This window comes from Nerophis ophidion, linkage group LG06 (genome assembly GCF_033978795.1).
Source record: "Nerophis ophidion isolate RoL-2023_Sa linkage group LG06, RoL_Noph_v1.0, whole genome shotgun sequence".
In the NCBI taxonomy this organism is placed as follows: Eukaryota; Metazoa; Chordata; class Actinopteri; order Syngnathiformes; family Syngnathidae; genus Nerophis; species Nerophis ophidion.
Genome location: NC_084616.1, coordinates 71,476,655 through 71,500,393, shown reverse-complemented (window position 1 = coordinate 71,500,393; position 23,739 = coordinate 71,476,655). Strand labels below are relative to the sequence as shown.

Below are 23,739 nucleotides of genomic sequence, written 5' to 3'. Positions count from 1 at the left end.
GATTTCTGCTGGTGGTGTGCCTCCGGATATTTTCATGGAAAAAAAATGTGCCTAGGTTCAAAAAAGGCTGAAAAACACCGCTTTTACAGTATGTGCCTGGTTTTTACATCACGACGATTATATTTAATCACACACACACACACACACACAAACACACACACACACACACACACACACACACACACACACACACACACACACACACACATTTGAATATGAATGTGTGCTCAACTGTATCATATAGCGCACTGGTGTCAAACTCAGGGCCCGGGGGCGGTATAAGTCGGTCGGTGGAGCGACCGTGCCATCAACTTGAGGGTTCCAGGTTCGAGTCCCGCTTCCGCCATCCCAATCACTGCCGTTGGGTCCTTGGGCAAGACACTTTACCCACCTGCTCCCAGTGCCACCCACACTGGTTTGAATGTAACTTAGATATTGGGTTTCACTATGTAAAGCGCTTTGAGTCACTAGAGAAAAAGCGCTATAGAAATATAATTCACTTCACACATCAGGCCCGCCACAAACATCGTATGTGGCCCGCAAAAGCCTGGTAAATATGTGTTAATAAAACACATATACAACCCAAACTCACAAGTGTCTCAAAGGGCTGCACAAGCCACAACGACATCCGCAGATCAGCGCCCACATAAGTGTCAGGCTTGCCCCTGACAGTTTGTCTATGTTTTAGTTTTTCCCTCTGCATTTGTCTTTCTTTCCTCTGTGTGTGTAGTGTTTCCTGTCAGTGCTCTTATTTTGTCTGTTTCCTGTGTTTCTCCCTGGGCGCTGTTTCCCCTCAGCTGCGGCTGATTGGCACCCGGCCACACCTGGTGTCAATCAGCCCGATCCTATTTGTACCTGCTTTGTACCTCCAGTCAGTGTTGGATTATTGTCACGTATTGCATGCCGCTTCTGTATTGTCGATGACTTCCGTATTTTCGCTCCTGTCGTGTCATTGCAGCGTAGCGGTAAGCTATATTTCGGTATCTTTTTGTAGCTTACTGTCTTTTGTTCCCTTCCTGCTTCCGTTTTGTTTTCATTCTACAAGTAACGACTTCTGTTTTCCTGTTTGCTACCCGCTAGCTTCCATGCTAAGCTCCTTTGGTTTTCTAGTTCCCATACTAGCTCTTTTAGTTTTGTTATCCGCCTCGTGCGCGCAAGCTGCGACCCCCCCATCGTGACATAAAATACTTCTTACCATTAATGCGACTTCTTGAACAGGTGCGGTAGGAAACGGATGGATGGATTTAAATGCATGAGAATGTTTTATATTTTGAACGTTATTTTTAGCACTGTAAATTCCAGCCGAATTATTCATAATTATCGTGTTAAGAAATGTCAGCTAGGATTTATCTGAGACCCAGATGCAGTCATCAAAAGAGCCACATCTGGTTCTCGATCCATAGGTTCCCTAACCTTGCTTTAATGCGATGTGGCCCTCAATGAAAAACAAGTTTGACACAGTGGAACATGGAGGCTTGACTGTGTGAGCGCATGGCAGAGCAATGATGGGATCCTCCTGGATCAGTCGAATGCGGTCTCAGATGTCAAAGCAGCAGGGCTTTTCTCACGCATGCGTACTGGCGTGTGATCTCATCCGTAGGAAGGAAGAGTCCGGTGGGGGGGGGGGGGTTCACACATACACACGCACGCGCACGCGCACTGACAACATTTAAGCCACGCCTGCGCGGTGGTGTCCCAGTCATTACAAACCCAAGTTGCTGCATCTTTTTAGGAAGCTCCACGCTTTCTCTCTCTCGCTCTCTCTCTCGCTCAAAGGTCGCATGGTGTCAGGGACGCGCCTCGTCACGGGAACGTCCCGGAGCGCGTTCACGAGGTGCAAGGTCGCGCTTTAAAAAAAACACACACAAAAAAAACAAAAAAAAACAGTGAAGCGTATCAAACAGCGTGTGCGGAGGCAAGAGGGCAACCTAATGATCTACATTTGGGATACCGCGACCAGTCCGTGATCTTTTGCCTTTTTTTTTTTTTTTTTTTTTTGCATTGGAATAAACTGACAGAGCAGAAGTGATCTGTATGATCGCGGCACAGGAGCGCGCAGTATGGTTCGGGAAACCAGACATTTATGGGTGGGAAATTTACCCGAAAATGTGCGAGAGGAGAAGATCATTGAGCACTTTAAGCGGTGAGTAATTTTTTTATTTTTTATTTATTATTATTATTATGATTTTTTTTTTTATGCATAACCAGCACCGGCCTCTCTTTAAACACACATTTTAATGAAAGCATCATTGCCACTTGTGCATGCAAACTGGAGGTTTAATTAAGTGCAGACCACCTGTCCACCTGGTAAAAAAAAAAAAAAAAGGTGCATAAAGCAACTCCATTTCATCAATGGCATTGGAATATAATGTGCATAAAGCCATACTGTTTGCGTTGCCGACATTTTTCCGCCAGCTGAATGTGATTGCACTGCAGCAACCGATTTCGCATTGCCCCGATCGACACACAACGGTTATCTTTGTTGTTGTTTTTTTTGTTTTTTTCCCCCTCTTCTTGCTGAATCAGCCCGCATCGCGTCAAGATAGACGATTGTGTTGTGTCGATGCCGAGGCGTGTTTTTGTCGGCGCTGTCAAGGCTTCAAGGAAATAACATGTCTACCGTTTCCCTGCTTGCAGGCGTCGTCATGTCAGCCCCCCCCCCCGAGCAGCATAATTCATGCACGCCCAATAAAATAATAAAAAAAAACTCAACACGTCTGCCTCCGTTGCACATCATGCACCCGTTATCAATAAATGCGTTCCGTCCTGCAGGATTGTTACGTGTTGCAATGGCGTTGGTGGAGGACTTGCCTCTGCAGAGGCAGGATCCTGAGGAAGGCAGCAAGAATGCATGCAGGTGCATGACAGCCGTGTGGTGATGTGATGATGGGGGGGGGGGAAGAAGGCAAGGCAGAATGAGTAAGCAAGTGAGAGGGAGAAATTTGTAAAATGGCGTCGGAGGCTATGTGTGCAGAATTGGGGAGACCTGCATGCATGCCATGCTTGTGTTGGCATGGGAGAGGTGGGCTCTCCAGGGTGGTGATATAGGTTTTTTTTTTGGGAGAGGGGGGGGTATGGAAGGCAGCAGATGTGTGACACCAAAGCTTTCTCACCAAGTCCCATCTCCCCCCCCAAAAAATAAAAATTCTGCTATACAAGTACCAACATGTCCAATATTGGTGTATTAAAGACCTACTAAAACCCACTACTACCCACCACGCAGTTTTATAGTTTATATATCAATGATGAAATATTAACATTGCAACACATGCCAATACGGCCGGTTTAGTTTCCTAAATTACAATTTTGATGTCTTCGAAATGTCGTGTAACAAGACGTCCCGGGTTTATAGGAAGTATGAGCGCTGCACACACACACACAGCTAAAAGTCGTCTGCTTTAACGGCATAATTATACAGTTTTTTTGGACATCTGTGTTGCTGAATCTTTTGCAATTTGTTCAATTAATATCGGAGAAGTCACAGTAGAAAGATGGAGCTGGGAAGCTTTAGCCTTTAGCCACACAAACACACGGTGATTCCTTGTTTAAAATTCCCGGAGGTGAAACTTTCCTATGGATCAAGAGAACATGGATCCCGACCACATGTCAACCGGTAGGTTTCGGTGAGAAAATCGTGGTTAAAAAGTCAGTTCTTACCGGAGAAAAGCTGAGCTTGTGCCGTCCATAGCTGGCGTCGACTCCCCTGAGACACTGCGCGTCAAGACACCCGTGGATACACCCTTCCGACTATCAGGTACTATTAAACTCACTAAAACACTAGCAACACAATAGAAAGATAAGGGATTTCCCAGAATTAACCTAGTAAATGTGTCAAAAAACACCGGAATCCGTCCTAATGCAATCGCGTTTTTTTTTTCTTTCTAGTCCGTCGCTATCAATATCCTCAAACATGAATCTTTCATCCTCGCTCAAATTAATGGGGAAATTGTCGTTTTCTCGGTCCGAATAGCACTTTTTGTTGGAGGCTCCCATTAAAAACAATGTGAATATGTGAGGAGCCATCAAACATGTGACGTCATCGTCTGCGACTTCCGGTAGAGGCAGGGCTTTTCTCTCAGCACCGAAAGTTGCGAACTTTATCGTGGATGTTCTCTACTAAATCCTTTCAGCAAAAATATGGCAATATCGCGAAATGATCAAGTATGACACATAGAATGGACCTGCTATCCCCGTTTGGATAAGAAAATCTCATTCCAGTAGGCCTTCAAAGGGGAACATTATCACAATTTCAGAAGGGTTAAAACCAATAAAAATCAGTTCCCAGTGGCTTATTTTTTTTTTCGAAGTTTTTTTCTAAATTTTACCCATCACGCAATATCCCGAAAAACGTCTTCAAAGTGCCTGATTTTCACCATCGCTATAGTGATGGTGTGAGAAGTGAGAGTGAGAAGAGGTTTTAAATTAATTAGCGCCCCGGCGGCAATTCAAGGAAATACAAGAGGTTTTATTTTAAAAGTACCGTATTTTTCGGACAATAATCCTTTTGATTTTCTCAACTCGACAGTGTGCTTGTAACCCGGTGCGCCTGATCATTTTGGTTGTGCCTACCTACCTCAAAGCTATTTTATTTGGTACATGGCATACTTGCCAACCTTCCTGATTTTTCCAGTAGACGGTGGCACAGGGGTTAGTGCAGTGGTTCTGGGGGTACTTGAAAGTATGCCAAGGGGTACGTGAGATTTTTGAAAAATATTCTAAAAATAGCAAGAAATCAAAAATCCTTTATCAATATATTTATTGAATAATACTTCAACAAAATATGAATGTAAGTTCATAAACTGTGAAAAGAAATGCAACAATGCAATATTCAGTGTTGACAGCTAGATTTTTTCTGGACATGTTCCATAAATATTGATGTTAAAGATTTCTTTTTTTGTGAAGAAATGTTTAGAATTAAGTTCCTGAATCCAGATGGATCTCTATTACAATCCCCAAAGAGGGCACTTTAAGTTGATGATTACTTCTATGTGTAGAAATCTTTATTTATAATTGCATCACTTGTTTATTTTTCAACAAGTTTTTAGTTATTTTTGTATCTTTATTCCTTACCAAGGATGTCGTAGTGGTTTGTTTTGTGGTTTGTGCAGCCCTTTGAGACACTAGTGATTTAGGGCTATATAAGTAAACATTGATTGATTGATTGATTGATTTTTGCAAATAGTTCAAGAAAGACCACTACAAATGAGCAATATTTTGCACTGTTATACAATTTAATAAATCAGACACTGATGACATAGTGCTGTATTTTACTTCTTTACCTCGTTTTTTCAACCAAAAATGCTTTGCTCTGATTAGGGGGTACTTGAATCAAAAAAAATGTTCACAGGGGGTACATCACTGAAAAAAGGTTGAGAACCACTGGGTTAGTGCATGTCTCACAATACGAAGGGGGCTCGGGATCTTTCTGTGTGGAGTTTGCATATCTGTCGTAAACTTCCCCCAGAACTCATTGCAAACAGACACGGCCTCGTGAATTGATTCAAGTGGACCCCGACTTAAACAAGTTGAAAAAATTATTCGGGTGTTACCATTTAGTGGTCAATTGGCAGCACGGTGGCCAAAGGGGTTAGTGCTTGTGCCTCACAATACGAAGGTACTGAGTAGTCCTGAGTTCAATCCACCGGGCTCGGGATCTTTCTGTGTGGAGTTGGCATGTTCTCCCAATGACTGCGTGGGTTCCCTCCGGGTACTCTGGGTTCCTCCCACTTCCAAAGACATGCACCTGGGGATAGGTTGATTGGCAACACTAAAATTGGCCCTAGTGTGTGAATGTGAGTGTGAATATTGTCTGTCTATCTGTGTTGGCCCTGTGATGAGGTGGCGACTTGTCCAGGGTGTACCCCGCCTTCCGCCCGAATGCAGCTGAGATAGGCTCCAGCACCACCCTCAACCCCCAAAAAGGACAACTGGTAGAAAAATGGATGGATGAATGGACTCCCGATTTTCAGTGCCCCTCTCAAAAATCTCCCTTGGCAACCATTCTCCTGAATACCTCCCGATTTCCACCCGGACAACAACATTGGGGGCGTGCCTTAAAGGCAGTATATTTCGCCTCCTCTACAACCTGTCGTCACATCCTCTTTTCCTCCATACAAACAGTGTGTCAGCCCAGTCACATAACATTTTACAGACGCACACAAGTGAATGCAAGTCATACTTGGTGAACAGCCATACAGGTCACACTGAGGGTGGCCGCATAAACAAACTAAACACTGTTACAAATATGCGCCACACTGTGAACCCACACCAAACAAGAATGACAAACACATTTCGGGAGAACATCCGCACCATAACACAACTTAAACACAAACAGAACAAATATCCAGAACTTCTTGTTGCGATATCTCTTCCGGGACGCTACAATATACAAATCTGCTACCACCAAATCCTGCCCCCCCCCACACACCTCACATCCATCCATCCATTTTCTACCGCTTATTCCCTTTTGGGGTCGCGGGGGGCGCTGGCGCCTATCTCAGCTACAATCGGGCGGAAGGCGGGGTACACCCTGGACAAGTCGCCACCTCATCGCAGGGCCAACACAGATAGACAGACAACATTCACACTCACATTCACACACTAGGGCCAATTTAGTGTTGCCAATCAACCTATCCCCAGGTGCATGTCTTTGGAAGTGGGAGGAAGCCGGAGTACCCGGAGGGAACCCACGCATTCACGGGGAGAACATGCAAACTCCACACAGAAAGATCCCGAGCCTGGATTTGAACCCAGGACTGCAGGACCTTCGTATTGTGAGGCAGACACACTAACCCCTCTGCCACCGTGAAGCCACACCTCACACACATATCCCAAATTCCAAGCTGCTGTTTTGAGGCATCTGCGATGAGGTCTCGACTTGTCCAGGGTGTACACCGCCTTCCGCCCGATTGTAGCTGAGATAGGCACCAGCGCCCCCCGCGATCCCAAAGGGAATAAGCGGTAGAAAATGGATGGATAGATGGATGTTTTGAGGCATGTTAAACAAAATAATGCACTTTGTGACTTCAAACCAGCTTGGTTGGTAGAGCGGCCGTGCCAGCAACTTGAGGGTCGCAGGTTCGATTCCCGCTTCCGCCATCCTAGTCACTGCCGTTGTGTCCTTGGGCAAGACACTTTACCCACCCGCTCCCAGTGCCACCCACACTGGTTTAAATGTAACTTAGATATTGGGTTTCACTATGTAAAGCGCTTTGAGTCACTTGAGAAAAGCGCTATATAAATATAATTCACTTCACTCTTTCTCCCGAATTCGGAGGTCTCAAGGTTGGCAAGTGTGGTACATGGTGAAATAAGTGATTATATGCATCAAGTGTTAATTCAAGGCTAAGGCAAAATATCGTGATATATATTGTGTATCGTGACATGGCCTAAAAATATTGAGATATCAAATAAAGGCCATATCGCCCAGCAATACTTGTCCTATTTGCCTTTTTTTTTTTGTTGCATCTCTCAGCCACCGTAGCTATCCGCCATTCTTGTTTTGCCAACTGATGCCAATGACGCCACAGATGAGCGGATAGATCATTAAAAGTGTTGAATTTCATATAAACTATTGTGTTCTTAAAGTTGTAATATCGATAAAAATGGATTTATTTCCATCTAAATCAATGTTGGAATGATACCTATCTTCCAGAAGGTAAACCTGCCGAGCTCAGATTGATGATGTTGAATCTAAAGAATTTAAATGGACATATCGATCAATCTCAGAGGCCTTGTGGTTTGAGTGTCCGCCCTGAGATCGGTAGGTCGTGAGTTCAAACCCCAGCCGAGTCATACCAAAGACTATAAAAATGGGACCCATTTGCCTCCCTGCTTGGCACTCAGCATCAAGGGTTGGAATTGGGGGTTAAATCACCCAAAATGATTCCCGAGCGCGGCCACCACTGCTGCTCACTGCTCCCCTCACCTCCCAGGGGGTGAGCAAGGGGATGGGTCAAATGCAGAGGACCAATTTCACCACACCCAGTGTGTGTGTGTGTCAATCATTAGTACTTTAAAGGGGAACATTATCAGCAGACCTATGTAAGCGTCAATATATACCTTGATGGTGCAGAAAAAAAGACCATATATTTTTTTAACCGATTTCCAAACTCTAAATGGGTGAATTTTGGCGAATTAAACGCCTTTCTGTTTATCGCGCTGGAGGCGATGACGTCAGAATGTGACGTCGCCGAGGTAACACCTTCTTCCGCTTATCCGAGGTCGGGTCGCGGGGGTAGCAGCCTAAGCAGGGAAGCCCAGACTTTCCCTTTCCCCAGCCACTTCGTCTAGCTCTTCCCGGGGGATCCCGAGGCGTTCCCAGGCCAGCCGGGAGACATAGTCTTCCCAACGTGTCCTGGGTCTTCCCCGTGGCCTCCTACCGGTTGGACGTGCCCTAAACACCTCCCTAGGGAGGCGTTCGGGTGGCATCCTGACCAGATGCCCGAACCACCTCATCTGGCTCCTCTCGATGTGAAGGAGCAGCGGCTTTACTTTGAGTTCCTCCCGGATGGCAGAGCTTCTCACCCTATCTCTAAGGGAGAGCCCCGCCACACGGTGGAGGAAACTCATTTCGGCCGCTTGTACCCGTGATCTTATCCTTTCGGTCATGACCCAATGCTCATGACCATAGGTGAGGATGGGAACGTAGATCGCCCGGTAAATTGAGAGCTTTGCCTTCCGGCTCAGCTCCTTCTTCACCACAACGGATCGGTACAACGTCCGCATTACTGAAGACGCCGCACCGATCCGCCTGTCGATCTCACGATCCACTCTTCCCTCACTCGTGAACAAGACTCCTAGGTACTTGAACTCCTCCACTTGGGGCAGGGTCTCCTCCCCAACCCGGAGATGGCATTCCAAGGTAACACACCCGCCATATTCATTTTCAACACATTACAAACACCGGGTCTCAGCTCTGTTATTTTCCGTTTTTTTGACTATTTTTTGGAACCTTGGAGACATCATGCCTCGTCGGTGTGTTGTCGGAGGGTGTAACAACACTAACAGGGAGGGATTCAAGTTGCACCACTGGCCCGAAGATGCCAAAGTGTCTGCCGCCAGACCCCCATTGAATGTGCCGGAGTGTCTCCACATTTTACCGGCGATGCTAAAGCAGACATGGCACAGAGATGTATGGATAACCTGCAGATGCATTTGCAACGATAGTCAACGAAATCACAAAGGTGAGTTTTGTTGATGTTGACTGCCAGCTAATCGATGTTAACATGCTACGCTAATCGATGCTAACATGCTATTTACCGGCGGTGCTAAATCAGACATGGCACAGAGATGTATGGATAACCTGCAGATGCATTTGCAACTATATTACCTTTCCTTCCACCCACATTTAATGCGAAACAAACACTTACCAATCGACGGATTTAAGTTGCTCCAGTGTCACGAGATGCGAAAGTCCTGATCGTTTGGTCCGCACTTTTTACCGGCGATGCTAACGCAGCTATTCGGCCATGCTATGGCTATGAATAGCGTCAATAGCTATTGGCTCAATAGTTTCAGTTTCTTCTTCAATACTTTCATACTCCAACCATCCGTTTCAATACATGCGTAATCTGTTAAATCGCTTAAGTCGCTGAAATCCGAGTTTGAATCCGAGCTGATGTCGCTATATCTTGCTGTGCTATTCCCATTGTTTGTTTACATTGGCAGCACTGTGTGACATCACAGGGAAATGGCCAGTGTCTTCGCAGAGAACGAAAAATAAGGCACTTTAAAGCTTTATTTAGGGATATTCCGAGACCGGTAAAATTTTGAAAAAAACTTCAAAAAATACAACAATTCACTGGGAACTGATTTTTATTGTTTTTAACCCTTTTGAAATTGTGATAATGTTCCCCTTTAACCTAACTAGTATTTTTCTCATATTGTCCCCAAGTTTGTGTGTATTTGTGTTCAGAACGGTCCAGTTACAAGTTGGCTCCTGTTTAAATTTTGATGTCAAATTTGACCAATTTGCACACTTGTACAGAGCACTTCACCGTAAGTTTATTTTGAATCTCTTGCGGTTTGCACGGCACAAGTACGGGGAGCGTGTGGAGGATGGCCGCTACATAAAGTGTGTCAGCAAAAGCACTGTATGCAAATGTCCAAATGAAACACAAGCCTCTTTCACAATGCCTGGAAAAGGCAGCATGTCTTTATTTGACCTTTTGACCCCAGTCAACATTCCGGACAAATGACACTGTCACAAAACGGGGAGAACAAAGTCCATCCATCCGTCCATTTTTCTACTGCCTGGCCATTTCATGGCTTCAGAGTGTGGGTATCAGAGCTGTAACAAAGGCTGGATACCACCTGTGTTTAAAAGGAGTGTGACAATATATCGCGATATTTAACCTTACGAGATGATTGTTCCATCCATCCATCCATCCATCCATCATCTTCCGCTTATCCGAGGTCGGGTCGCGGGGGCAACAGCCTAAGCAGGGAAACCCAGACTTCCCTCTCCCCAGCCACTTCGTCTAGCTCTTCCCGGGGGATCCCGAGGCGTTCCCAGGCCAGCCGGGAGACATAGTCTTCCCAACGTGTCCTGGGTCTTCCCCGTGGCCTCCTACCGGTTGGACGTGCCCTAAACACCTCCCTAGGGAGGCGTTCGGGTGGCATCCTGACCAGATGCCCGAACCACCTCATCTGGCTCCTCTCGATGTGAAGGAGCAGCGGCTTTACTTTGAGTTCCTCCCGGATGGCAGAGCTTCTCACCCTATCTCTAAGGGAGAGCCCCGCCACACGGCGGAGGAAACTCATTTCGGCCGCTTGTACCCGTGATCTTATCCTTTCGGTCATGACCCAAAGCTCATGACCATAGGTGAGGATGGGAACGTAGATCGACCGGTAAATTGAGAGCTTTGCCTTCCGGCTCAGCTCCTTCTTCACCTCAACGGATCGCAAAAAAGCCATTATCGGACATCTCTATTAAAAACGATTGGAACAATCGTTTTTAATAGAGATGTCCGATAATGGCTTTTTGCCGATATCCGGTATTGTCCAACTCTTAATTACCGATTCCGATATCAATCGATACAGATATATACAATAGGGGAATTAACACATTATTATGCCTAATTTTGTTTTGACTCCCCGCTGGATGCATTGGACCAGGGGCGCTCACACTTTTTCTGCAGGCGAGCTACTTTTCAATTGACCAAGTCGAGGAGATCTACCTCATTCCTATTTATAATTTATATTTATTTATTTATGAAAGAGACATTTTTGTTAACAAGTTAATGGTGTTTAATGATAATACAAGCATGTTTAACACACATAGATTCCTTTCTTTCATGAAGACAAGAATATAAGTTGGTGTATTACCTGATTCTGATGACTTGCATTGATTGGAATTAGACAGTGGTGCTGATGACGTCCGCATTTTCAAATGGAGGAAAAAAAAAAGTCCTCCTTTCTGTCCAATACCACATGAAAGTGGTTGGATTTGGCATCTCATTTGTCCAACTTGCATACTCGTTTTTAAACACTTTGTTATGAGAGTAGCATATGTGTGTGGCCCTTTAATGTCTGGCAGCAGGTGAGTGACGTCAGTGAGTGTGCGGGTGGGCAAGCAAGTGAGAAAGCGGTCGCTGAGGGCGGGGGAGAAATACATTGGCATCAAACGCCGTAGCTTGCTAGCTTGCGCACGCTAGCTTTCTGAGACTCTTATTTTGTTAGCACAGGCAGGATGAAACAGGTCTTTTATGGTGAAGACAGGAACTGTGCAGTCGGTCTTTAGAGTTTTGACAGTAGGTACGGAGTCTCTAGAAATAAAATGTGTTTCTCTGCGTCCGCCCTGTTAGTGATTTTTTTCTTAAATATGAGCTCGCAGCAGCCAGCGTCATCTCACAAGATCCTCGGGTGCCGAGAATGTCAAACAACTGACGAAAGTGAAGTCTTGGTATGATTGATGATTGCTCATTTTTATGTCTATTTTTTAATGCCTGGCTAGAGATCGACTGACACACCCTCCGAGATCGACCAGTCGATCGAGATCGACGTAATGGGCACCCCTGCCTTAAACAATGTAACAAGGCAGGGTTTCCCACACATTCATTTAGTGTATATATATATATATATATATATATATATATACTCTGTATATACATATGTAGGTGTGGGAAAAATCACAAGACTACTTCATTTCTACAGAACTGTTTAACCTCCTAGGTAACACATGAGCCAATCACCACACCCTACGCCTGCCTGTACCCACCCACTCTGTGCCCTATATAAACCATTGTATGTGAATGCTTCTATTGCAATCTCCTGATGATTGAGGGAAACCTTCATGAAACAGTTCTGTAGAGATGAAGTAGTCTTGTGATTTTTCCCACACATACATATTGCGCTCTACCACGGTATCGAGCACTATTCTCTGGATAATCCAATCAAGACATATATATATATATATATATATGTATATATATATATATATATATATATATATATATATATATGTATATATATATATATATATATATATATATACGTATATATATATATATAGTATATATATATACGTATATATATATATATATATATATATATATACATATATATATATATATATATATGTATATATATATATATATATATATATATATATATATATATATATATATATATATATATATATATATATATATATATATATATATATATATATATATATATATATATATATATGTCGTCTCTTTTCATCGCATAATTACACAGTAATTTGGACGTCTGTGTTGCTGAATCTTTTGCAATTGGTTAAATGAATAATGGAGACGATAAAGAACAATGCTGTTGTTGGAAAGCGGTGGATTGCAGCTGCCTTTAGCACCGAAACACAGCCGGTGTTTCTTTGTTTGTTGTGAAGCTTTAACACGGAGCGGTCAAGCGAACATGTTTCTCTACGTCAACCACCAAGTTTTTGGATGGGAAAATTGTGATATTAAGTCAGTTCTTACCGGAGACATCCGGGAATTATACCTCCTCCTACTGCAGCTCAAAAAGACAGCTGTGATCTTGGCTCCTCGGCTTCTCTCAGAGATACTGGCGTTCACCGCAGCCATCCGACTTTCAGGTATGACTTTACAATCTCACTAAAACACTATTAAAACAATAATCAGATAAGGGATTTTCCAGAATCATCTTAGTAAATGTGTCTGATTAGATCTGAAACGCTCACACTGCCGCCGCCTGGAGCCGTCGCCTTTTCTTTTTGTTTTTGTTTTTGTAGTCCTTCACTCTAACTTTCCTCATCCACGAATCTTTCATCCTCGCTCAAATTAATGGGGAAATTGTCGCTTTCTCGGTCCGAATAGCTTTTGCTGCTGGAGGCTATGATTGTAAACAATGTGAGGATGTGAGGAGCTCCACAACCCGTGACGTCACGCGCACATCGTCTGCTACTTCCGGTAAAGGCAAGGCTTTTATATTAGCAACCAAAAGTGGCGAACTTTATCGTCGATGTTCTCTACTAAATCATTTCAGCAAAAATATGGCAATATCGCGAAAGGATCAAGTATGACACATAGAATGGACCTGCTATCCCCGTTTAAATAAGAAAATCTCATTTCAGTAGGCCTTTAATAAAATGTAACAGGATTCGCAAAAAATGTAAATATAGAGGAACTATTTTCTGCAAGTTATGCTCAGGTGTGAGCACGGCTAAGATGGTGTGGTGTTACTGATTACAAACACCTTGGTATCAACTCCAGTTTTATTACTCATTTTATCTAGAGGGGGGGTTTGCCCACATATGCGGTCCTCTCCAAGGTTTCTCATAGTCATCATTGTCATCGACGCCCCACTGGGTGTGAGTTTTCCTTGCCCTTATGTGGGCCTACCGAGGATGTCGTAGTGGTTTGTGTTGTGGTTTGTGCAGCCCTTTGAGACACTAGTGATTTAGGGCTATATAAATAATCCTTGATTGATTGATTGATTGATTGAATTTAGTTAATATTGGCTGTTAGCGTGTCACTCCCAGTGATCAGTGATTCCTTCCTTCCTGTGTTGCCCAGTTACCATAGAGCGGGTGCCATTGTTCATGCAACCAACCTTGTTTCGCAACTTCCCGTTTCTTCCGGGGAAGAAAAAAAAAAAAAAATTGTTGTAGAACACTCTTTTTTTATTGTATCAGTTACGTGTCTATGAAGATTAATATCGATATACGTGATAATCTCTAATGGTTCTGATGCCGAACATTTTGAGGGATCTCTGTGTGAGGCTCACACAATTGTAATACAAACCAATTAATGATGTTTGTGTCAAAATTGACATCCTTTTGCAATTGTGCTTGATGTCTTTTCTTCTGTCAGAAAGTAAAAGCAAGTGGACACAATTTATTAGGGACGGCTAATAAGATTTTTCTGGTTTTGATTACACTTTCATTTCTGTTTAATGATTCGGTTCCTTAACGGTTCTCATATCGATTCGTATTTAAGGAGAAAAAAGGGCAAATTAGCATAAATTTTGTTTATTTTAGAAGTAACATGACTTTAAAAAGCCTACATGCAGGCCTTGAGAGGCATGTACAGTGGGGCAAAAAAGTATTAAGTCAGCCACCGATTGTGCAAGTTCTCCCACTTAAAATGATGACAGAGGTCTGTAATTTTCATCATAGGTACACTTCAACTGTGAGAGACAGAATGTGAAAAAAAATCCAGGAATTCACATTGTAGGAATTTTAAAGATTTTATTTGTAAATTATGGTGGAAAATAAGTATTTGGTCAACCATTCAAAGCTCTCACTGATGGAAGGAGGTTTTGGCTCAAAATCTCACGATACATGGCCCCATTCATTCTTTCCTTAACACGGATCAATCGTCCTGTCCCCTTAGCAGAAAAACAGCCCCAAAGCATGATGTTTCCACCCCCATGCTTCACAGTAGGTGTGGTGTTCTTGGGATGCAACTCAGTATTCTTCTTCTTCCAAACACGACGAGTTGAGTTTATACCAAAATGGATACATGGATGATGGTGTAAACTCAACTCGTCGTGTTTGGAGGAAGAAGAATACTGAGTTGCATCCCAAGAACACCATACCTACTGTGAAGCATGGGGGTGGAAACATTATGCTTTGGGGCTGTTTTTCTGCTAAGGGGACAGGATGATTGATCCGTGTTAAAGGGGAACATTATCACCAAACCTATGTAAGCATCAATATATACCTTGATGTTGCAGAAAAAAGACCATATATTTTTTTAACCGATTTCCGAACCCTAAATGTGTGAATTTTGGCGAATTAAACACCTTTCTGTTTATTGCTCTTTTGGCGCTGACGTCAGAACGTGACGTCACCGAGGTAGAACAGCCGCCATTTTCATTTTCTACACATTACACACATCGGTCTCAGCTCTGTTTTTTTCCGTTTTTTCGACTTTTTTTTGGAACCTTGGAGACATCAGGCCTTGTCGGTGTGTTGTCGGAGGGTGTAACAACACTAACAGGGAGGGATTCAAATTGCACCGAAAATGCGAAAGTGTCTGCCGCCAGACCCCCATTGAATATGCTGTAGTGTCTCCACATTTGACCGGCGATGACAGACATGGCACAGAGATGTATGGATAACCTGCAGATGCATTTGCAACGATAAAGTCAACGAAATCACAAAGGTGAGTTTTGTTGATATTGACTTATGTGCTAATCAGACATATTTGGTTGCGGCGTGACTTCCAGCTATTCGATGCTAACATGCTACGCTAATCGATGCTAACATGCTATTTACCGGCGATGACAGACATGGCACAGAGATGTATGGATAACCTGCAGATGCATTTGCAACTATATTACGTTTTCTTCCACCCACATTTAATGCGAAACAAACACTTACCAATCGACGGATTTAAGTTGCTCCATTATCACAAAATGCGAAAGTCCTGATCGTTTGGTCCACACATTTTACCGGCGATGCTAACGCAGCTATTCGGCCATGGTATGGCTATGAATAGCGTCAATAGCTATTCACTCAATAGCTTCAGTTTCTTCTTCAATACTTTCATACTCCAACCATCTGTTTCAATACATGCGTAATCTGTTGAATCGCTTAAGCCGCTGAAATCCGAGTTTGAATCCGAGCTAATGTCGCTATATCTTGCTGTGGTATTCGCCATTGTTTGTTTACATTGGCAGCACTGTGTGACGTCACAGGGAAATGGATAGTGGTTTCGAAGACAGCGAAAATAAGGCACTTTAAAGCTTTATTTAGGGATATTCCGGGACCGGTAAAATTTTGAAAAAAACTTCAAAAAATACAACAAGCCACTGGGAACTGATTTTTATTGTTTTTAACCCTTTTGAAATTGTGATAATGTTCCCCTTTAAGGAAAGAATGAATTGGGCCAAGTATCGTGAGATTTTGAGCCCAAACCTCCTTCCATCAGTGAGAGCTTTGAATGGTTGACCAAATACTTATTTTCCACCATAATTTACAAATAAATTCTTTAAAATTCCTACAATGTGAATTCCTGGATTTTTTTTTCACATTCTGTCTCTCACAGTTGAAGTGTACCTATGATGAAAATTACAGACCTCTGTCATCATTTTAAGTGGGAGAACTTGCACAATCGGTGGCTGACTAAATACTTTTTTGCCCCACTGTATGTAACATAGAAGGAAAACACACTTTTTTTGTAAATAAATATAAGAAATAATATTAGGGTTTGGCAGGGGGTGGGGTTTGGTGGTAGCGGGGGTGTATATCGTAGCGTCCCGGAAGAGTTAGTGCTGCAAGGGGTTCTGGGTATTTTTTCTGTTGTGTTTATGTTGTGTTACAAAATAAACAGCGTTCGTTGTGCCCAGGCTCTGCCATTTTGACGTCACTACGCATGTACGTAACGATGTCATCCCCACCCGGAAAAAAACGATAAGAACCATGTGAGAAAATGGCTGGCGATTCCAAGGAATTGATACACTGGGAACCGGTATTGAACAAGAACTGGTTCTTGATTCTAATCCCTACAACTGATGCCACTTTGTTCCATGGATAAATATTTGCCAGTGTGTCAATAGCTCTTACATTGGAAACTTCCAACGATTTATACCGTACCAAAGGCACCCAAATCACTTCAGAGTCATGCATGTGGATAAATGCTTAAATGCCTACTGAAATGAGATTTTCTTATTCAAACGGGGATAGCAGGTCCGTTCTATGTGTCATACTTGATCATTTCGCGATGTTGCCATATTTTTGCTGAAAGGATTTAGTAGAGAACATCCACGATAAAGTTCTCAACTTTCGGTGCTAAGAGAAAAGCCCTGCCTCTACCGGAAGTCGCAGACGATGAAGTCACATGTTTGATGGCTCCTCACATATTCACATTGTTTTTAATGGGAGCCTCCAACAAAAATAGCTATTCGGACCGAGAAAACGACAATTTCCCCATTAATTTAAGCGAGGATGAAAGATAGCTCGGTTGCTAGAGTGGCCGTGCCAGCAACTTGAATGATCTTGAATGGGATTGTGCTGAAAATTGTAATTTTCCTGACGGAATAAATAAAGTACTATCCATCTATCTATCTATCTATCTATCTATCTATCTATCTATCTATCTATCTATCTATCTATCTATCTATCCATCTATCTATCTATCTATCTATCTATCTATCTATCTATCTATCTATCTAACTTGAGAGTTGCAGGTTCGATTCCCGCTTGTGCCATCCTAGTTACTGCTGTTGTGCCCTTGGGCAAGACACTTTACCCACCTGCTCCCAGTGCCACCCGCACTGGTTTAAGTGTAACTTAGATATTGGGTGTCACTATGTAAAGCGCTTTGAGTCACTTGAGAAAAGCGCTATATAAATATAATTCACAATTCACATTTGTATTTGAGGATATTGATAGCGATGGACTAGGAAAAAAAAATAAAAAACGTGATTGCAATCGCGTTGCATTGAGACGGATTCATCTGTTTTTAAACACATTTAATAGGTCAATTCTGGAAAATCCCTTATCTTTCTATTGTGTTGCTAGTATTTTAGTGAGTTTAATAGTACCTGATAGTCGGAAGGGTGTCTCCATGGGTGTGTTGACGCGCAGTGTCTCGGGGACGTCGATGGCAGCTATGGACGGCACAAGTTCAGCTGATCTCTGGTAAGAGGCGACTTTTTAACCACAATTTTCTCACCGAAACCTGCTGGTTGACATGTAGTCAGGATCCATGTCCGGTGTGATCCATACTAAAGTTTCACCTCCGTGAATTTTAAACAAGGAATCACCGTGTGTTTGTGTGGCTAAAGGCTAAAGCTTCCCAACTCCGTCTTTCTACTTTGACTTCTCCAATATTAATTGAACACATTGCAAAAGATTCAGCAACACAGATGTCCAAAATACTGTGTAATTATGCCGTTAAAGCAGATGACTTTTAGCTGTGTGTGTGTGCAGCGCTCATATTCATAACAGCCCGTGAGGCCACGCGTATACGTCATCATTACGCGACGTTTTCAAGAAAAAAGTCCCGGGAAATTTAAAATTGCAATTTAGTAAACTTAAAAGGCATTGGCATGTGTTGCAATGTTAATATTTCATCATTGATATATAAACTATCAGACTGCGTGGTGGGTAGTAGTGGGTTTCAGTAGGCCTTTAATGTGAATGTTTCCATCAGATTCCATGAATTAACAAAATGAATACGGTCATGCTGAAGTACCATACCAATGTGTAGACATGATCTAAGACAGGGGTTTTCAAAGTCTGGCACATTTAGCTTCCCCCTAGAAAACCGAATACATTTGGCGCTACACCTACTGCCCCAAAAACTGAATTTCTGGAGAATATTTTGTGGAGGTTTTCTCCGATCTCCTTACTGTGGTAACTATCAGGTAATCTGTCCTTTGACAAAACTGAATTTATCTTAGCGCAGGGGTCACCAACCTTTTTGAAACCAAGAGCTACTTCTTGGGTACTGATTAATGCGAAGGGCTACCAGTTTGATACACACTTAAATAAATTGCCAGAAATAGCCAATTTGCTCAATTTATCTTTAACTCTGTTATAAATTATATTTATCTTTGTGGAAACACTGGTCATCTTAATGATTTGTCACATTAAATATATACAAAAACAGTCAAATATATTTAAAAAAAAGCGTATTTCTGTCTTTGATTCCGTCGTACATTTTTTTTCCTTTTACAGAAGGTTTTTTGTAGAGAATAAATGATGAAAAAAACACTTAATTGAACGGTTTGAAAGAGGAAAAAACACGAAAAAAATGAAAATCAAATTTTCAAACATAGTTTATCTTCAATTTCGACTCTTTAAAATTCAAAATTCAACCGAAAAAAAGAAGAGACAAACTAGTGAATTCGAATCTTTTTGAAAAAAAAAAATATATAATTTATGGATCATCATTAGTAATTTTTCCTGATTAAGATTAATTTTAGAATTTTGATGGCATGTTTTAAATAGGTTAAAATCCAATCTGCACTTTGTTAGAATATATAACAAATTGTACCGAGCTACATTTCTAACAAAGACAAATCATTATTTCTTCTAGATTTTCCAGAACAAAAATTTTAAAAGAAATTCAAGACTTTGAAATAAGATTGAAATTTGATTCTACAGATTTTCTAGATTTGCCAGAATAATTTTTTTGAATTTTAATCATAATAAGTTTGAAGAAATATTTCACAAATATTCTTCTTCGAAAAAACAGAATCTAAAATGAAGAATTAAACTTAAATTTATTTATTATTCTTTACAATAAAAACATAAAGTTACATGATTATTTATTTAAATTGTCAGGAAAGAAGAGGAAGGAATTTAAAAGGTAAAAAGGTATATGTGTTTAAAAATCCTAAAATCATTTTTAAGGTTGTATTTTTTCTCTAAAATTGTCTTTCTGAAACTTATAAGAAGCAAAGTAAAAAAATCAATGATTTTATTTAAACAATAAATTCAATATTTGTGAAGAAATACTTCACAAATATTCTTTGTCAAAAAAACAGAAGCTAAAATGAAGAATTAAACTCAAATTTATTGATTATTCTTTACAATAAAAATATAAATTTACATGATTATTTAAATTGTCAGGAAAGAAGAGGAAGGAATTTAAAAACTAAAAAGGTATATGTGTTTCAAAATCCTAAAATCATTTTTAAGGTTATATTTTTTCTCTAAAATTGTCTTTCTGAAACTTATAAGAAGCAAAGTAAAAAAATAAATGAATTTATTTAAACAATAAATTCAATATTTGTGAAGAAATACTTCACAAATATTCTTCGTCAAAAAAACAGAAGCTAAAATGAAGAATTAAACTCAAATTTATTGATTATTCTTTACAATAAAAATATAAATTTACATTAACATTGATTTAAATTGTCAGGAAAGAAGAGGAAGGAATGTAAAAAGTAAAAAGGTATATGTGTTTTAAAAATTCTAAAATCATTTTTAAGGTTGTATTTTTTCTCTAAAATTGTCTTTCTGAAACTTATAAGAAGCAAAGTAAAAAAATCAATGATTTTATTTAAACAATAAATTCAATATTTGTGAAGAAATACTTCACAAATATTCTTTGTCAAAAAACAGAATCTAAAATGAAGAATTAAACTTAAATTTATTTATTATTCTTTACAATAAAAATATAAATTTACATTAACATTGATTTAAATTGTCAGGAAAGAAGAGGAAGGAATGTAAAAAGTAAAAAGGTATATGTGTTTTAAAAATTCTAAAATCATTTTTAAGGTTGTATTTTTTCTCTAAAATTGTCTTTCTGAACCTTTATAAGAAGCAAAGTAAAAAAAAAAATTTATTTAAACAAGTGAAGACCAACTCTTACAAATATTTTCTTGGATTTTCAAATTCTATTTGAGTTTTGTCTCTCTTAGAATTAAAAATGTCGAGCAAAGCGAGACCAGCTTGCTAGTAAATAAATACAATTTAAAAAATAGAGGCAGATTGTAGCTGAGATAGGCACCAGCGCCCCCCGCGACCCCAAAAGGGAATAAGCGGTAGAAAATGGATGGATGGATGGAGGCAGCTCACTGGTAAGTGCTGCTATTTGAGCTATTTTTAGAACAGGCCAGCGGGCGACTCACCTGGTACTTTTAACCCTGTTTTAGCGGTTTAAAAGTACCTTTTCTTCCCTTTGAAAACCCCTGATTGAGGAGCTCTGTAACCTGTTTTGTTACACTTCACTCATTGGCCCGTTTCTAATGTTTTCTCTGCAGATATGGACGTGTAGAGAGTGTCAAAGTCCTGCCTAAACGGGGTTCAGAGGGCGGAGTCGCAGCCTTTGTGGATTTTGTGGACATTAAAAGCGCTCAGAAGGCTCACAATGCGGTCAACAAGATGGGCGACAGAGACCTGCGCACTGATTATAACGAACCGGGCACCATTCCTAGTGCCGCCAGGGGGCTGGACGATAGTCTGTCCTTAGGTTCTCGCGGCCGGGATGTATCAGGGTTCACACGGGCGGCAGGGGGGGCTGTGTATGGCCCCCCCACGTCGCTCCACGGCAGAGATGGACGCTATGAACGGAGACTAGACGGGTAAGTGGACCAAGTTTCTCTGAAGGCAAAGGGGGAACCGTGCTTTGTCGTACACCTCACCTCCAAGCATCTTTCCACCATGTTCATTTACTGCTTTGGGGGTTAAAGAGGAGGAAAAAAATGTTACGAAATCTTACAGGTCTCTTAAGTCTTGGAAGCATACTTAAAGTTATTATACGAAGTGTAAGGCTAAATTTCTGAGATGGATATTGGTGAGTAGAAGCAACTCTGTCAGACGGATGTATCATTTGTGGAAATTACAGGGGGAAAAAGATTGGACATTGAAAAATTTCCCAGGATTGTTGAAGATTACTAAGGTTCAGAAAGAGTGGTCCCTGGGATTCCTCCCCTAATCTGGAGTTACGTGGCTGACCTGGTGGATTATATCACCCCCCCCTTCCCCATCCCCCCCCCCCATTTTAGTGAAACAAACGAGCACACATTAAACATACCATTTATTTGGATTAGTCATTTTTTTCAGTTATGCACGCTGGAATCACGCGGATAACCTACTTGGGATTTTGATCCCTGCTATTGGATTAACGCTGTCAAGAAACACTAAAGGATATGCTATCCTGCCAAAGGTACGGGGTTACGTTCTTGGTATCTTTTTTTTTTTTCATTTCTTTTATTTTGGGATTATGTCGGAAATCAGGGCATTGCGGTTTGAGAGCTGGGAGATCTCTACAAAAAAACAACAACTTGTGAGCTAGACCATTCTTTCCCCTGCCTTTTTTTTTTTGAAGAGTTTTTGTGACGGACTGATATGGACACGGATGGTAGAAAAATGCTGACTGGAGATAACCTGCCTCAAGCCTGTGGAATACCTTCTACTTTCCGTTGTGTGGAACTATAAATCTTGGATACAATGACAGAATCAGAACTGTTTTTTTTTTTTCTGGTGAACAACACTTCTCATGGACTTTGGTCATATTTTGACTGACTCTCGTGTTTACAGAGGAACAGCATGGACACGCCACTACAATTTTTTTTTTTTTAACTGACTGCAATACTGAAGATGGATTACCATTGATTGACAGCATCCCACTAAGTACGACTGAAAGTGCAAAAAGGAATGTCTCCCCCCTTTTTTTCTGGAAGTTGCCCGACAAAGAGACAAGTCTAGAACCTTAGGGGAAAACCAATACTGATACACTTACCTGAAAATGGACTCTTGGATGTTTTTAATACTTGGACGGATATATGGACTCATTGGTTAGTTTAAAAAAAGACAATCCACCTCATCTGGACTCTCCTGCCCTGAAGACAAGGATTACGTTTTTAAAATACAACCACACTCCTCCACTCAGCATTTTTGCCACTTTTTTTTTTTGCTCACAAAGTTCTATCTCCCTGTATTTTATTTGGAATTATAGGTCAAGTTACCACTCTCTCAAAAGGTTGGTATGTCCTGCCCTGTGTATTTTAGCTGTCCTCTCTAACCCCCTAGTTTGCACCTCCTGACTCTTTATTCCCCCCCCCACTAACTGCACTAGCTGGTACATGAAGTTATTACGTGTCTATTTTTCCAAATCTGTTCCTTTCGCCTCGTATTGTTCTCCTTTCTCTTCCGCTTTCCTTACCTGACAACCGGCTCCTACTCCCAGCTCTCTTTTATGTTATAGTGTTACTCCGCAGTCAAAAACGCACAGCGTACGACTGCATAACTTCAAAGACTGCTTTCATTTTTCTGCTTTTTAGCCACGATATGCTGGATCTAACAAGTTATAGAATTAGCATCCATTAAAAAATGTTTTTTTCTTTCATAAACAAATACATAATTAGAAATAATCCATTCCAGAGGGCGGTATAACTTGAGGGTTCCAGGTTCCAGCCTAGTCACTGCCGTTGTGTCCTTGGGCAAGACACTTTACCCAGTGCCACCATCCATCCACCCATCTTTTTCCGCTTATCTGAAGTCGGGTCGCGGGGGCAGCAGCCTAAGCAGAGAAGCCCAGACGCTCCTCTCCCCAGCCACTTTGTCTAGCTCTGCCCGGGAGACATAGTCTTCCCAACGTGTCCTGGGTCTTCCCCGTGGCCTCCTACCGGTCGGATGTGCCCAAAACACCTCCCTAGGGAGGCGTTCGGGTGGCATCCTGACCAAATGCCCGAACCACCTCATCTGGCTCCACTCGATGTGGAGGAGCAGCGGCTTTACTTTGAGTTCCTCCCGGATGGCAGAGCTTCTCACCCTATCTCTAAGGGAGAGCCCCAAACTCATTTCGGCCGCTTGTACCCGCGATCTTGTCC

General features: G+C 41.6%; 1 protein-coding gene across 2 annotated transcripts in view; it reads left to right on the top strand.

Annotated features, from left to right (window-relative positions):
• Window positions 1-1,725: 1,725 nt before the first annotated feature.
• spen (spen family transcriptional repressor) overlaps window positions 1,726-23,739 on the top strand; it is a 100,843-nt gene continuing 78,829 nt past the window's right edge. The window contains exons 1-2 of one of the 2 annotated variants that reach the window (XM_061904780.1): window positions 1,726-2,143; window positions 21,169-21,489. In XM_061904780.1, coding sequence (XP_061760764.1) covers window positions 2,061-2,143; window positions 21,169-21,489 — 404 coding nt within the window. In that variant the 5' untranslated portion in view covers window positions 1,726-2,060. The other variant, XM_061904781.1, reaches the window with a different exon arrangement.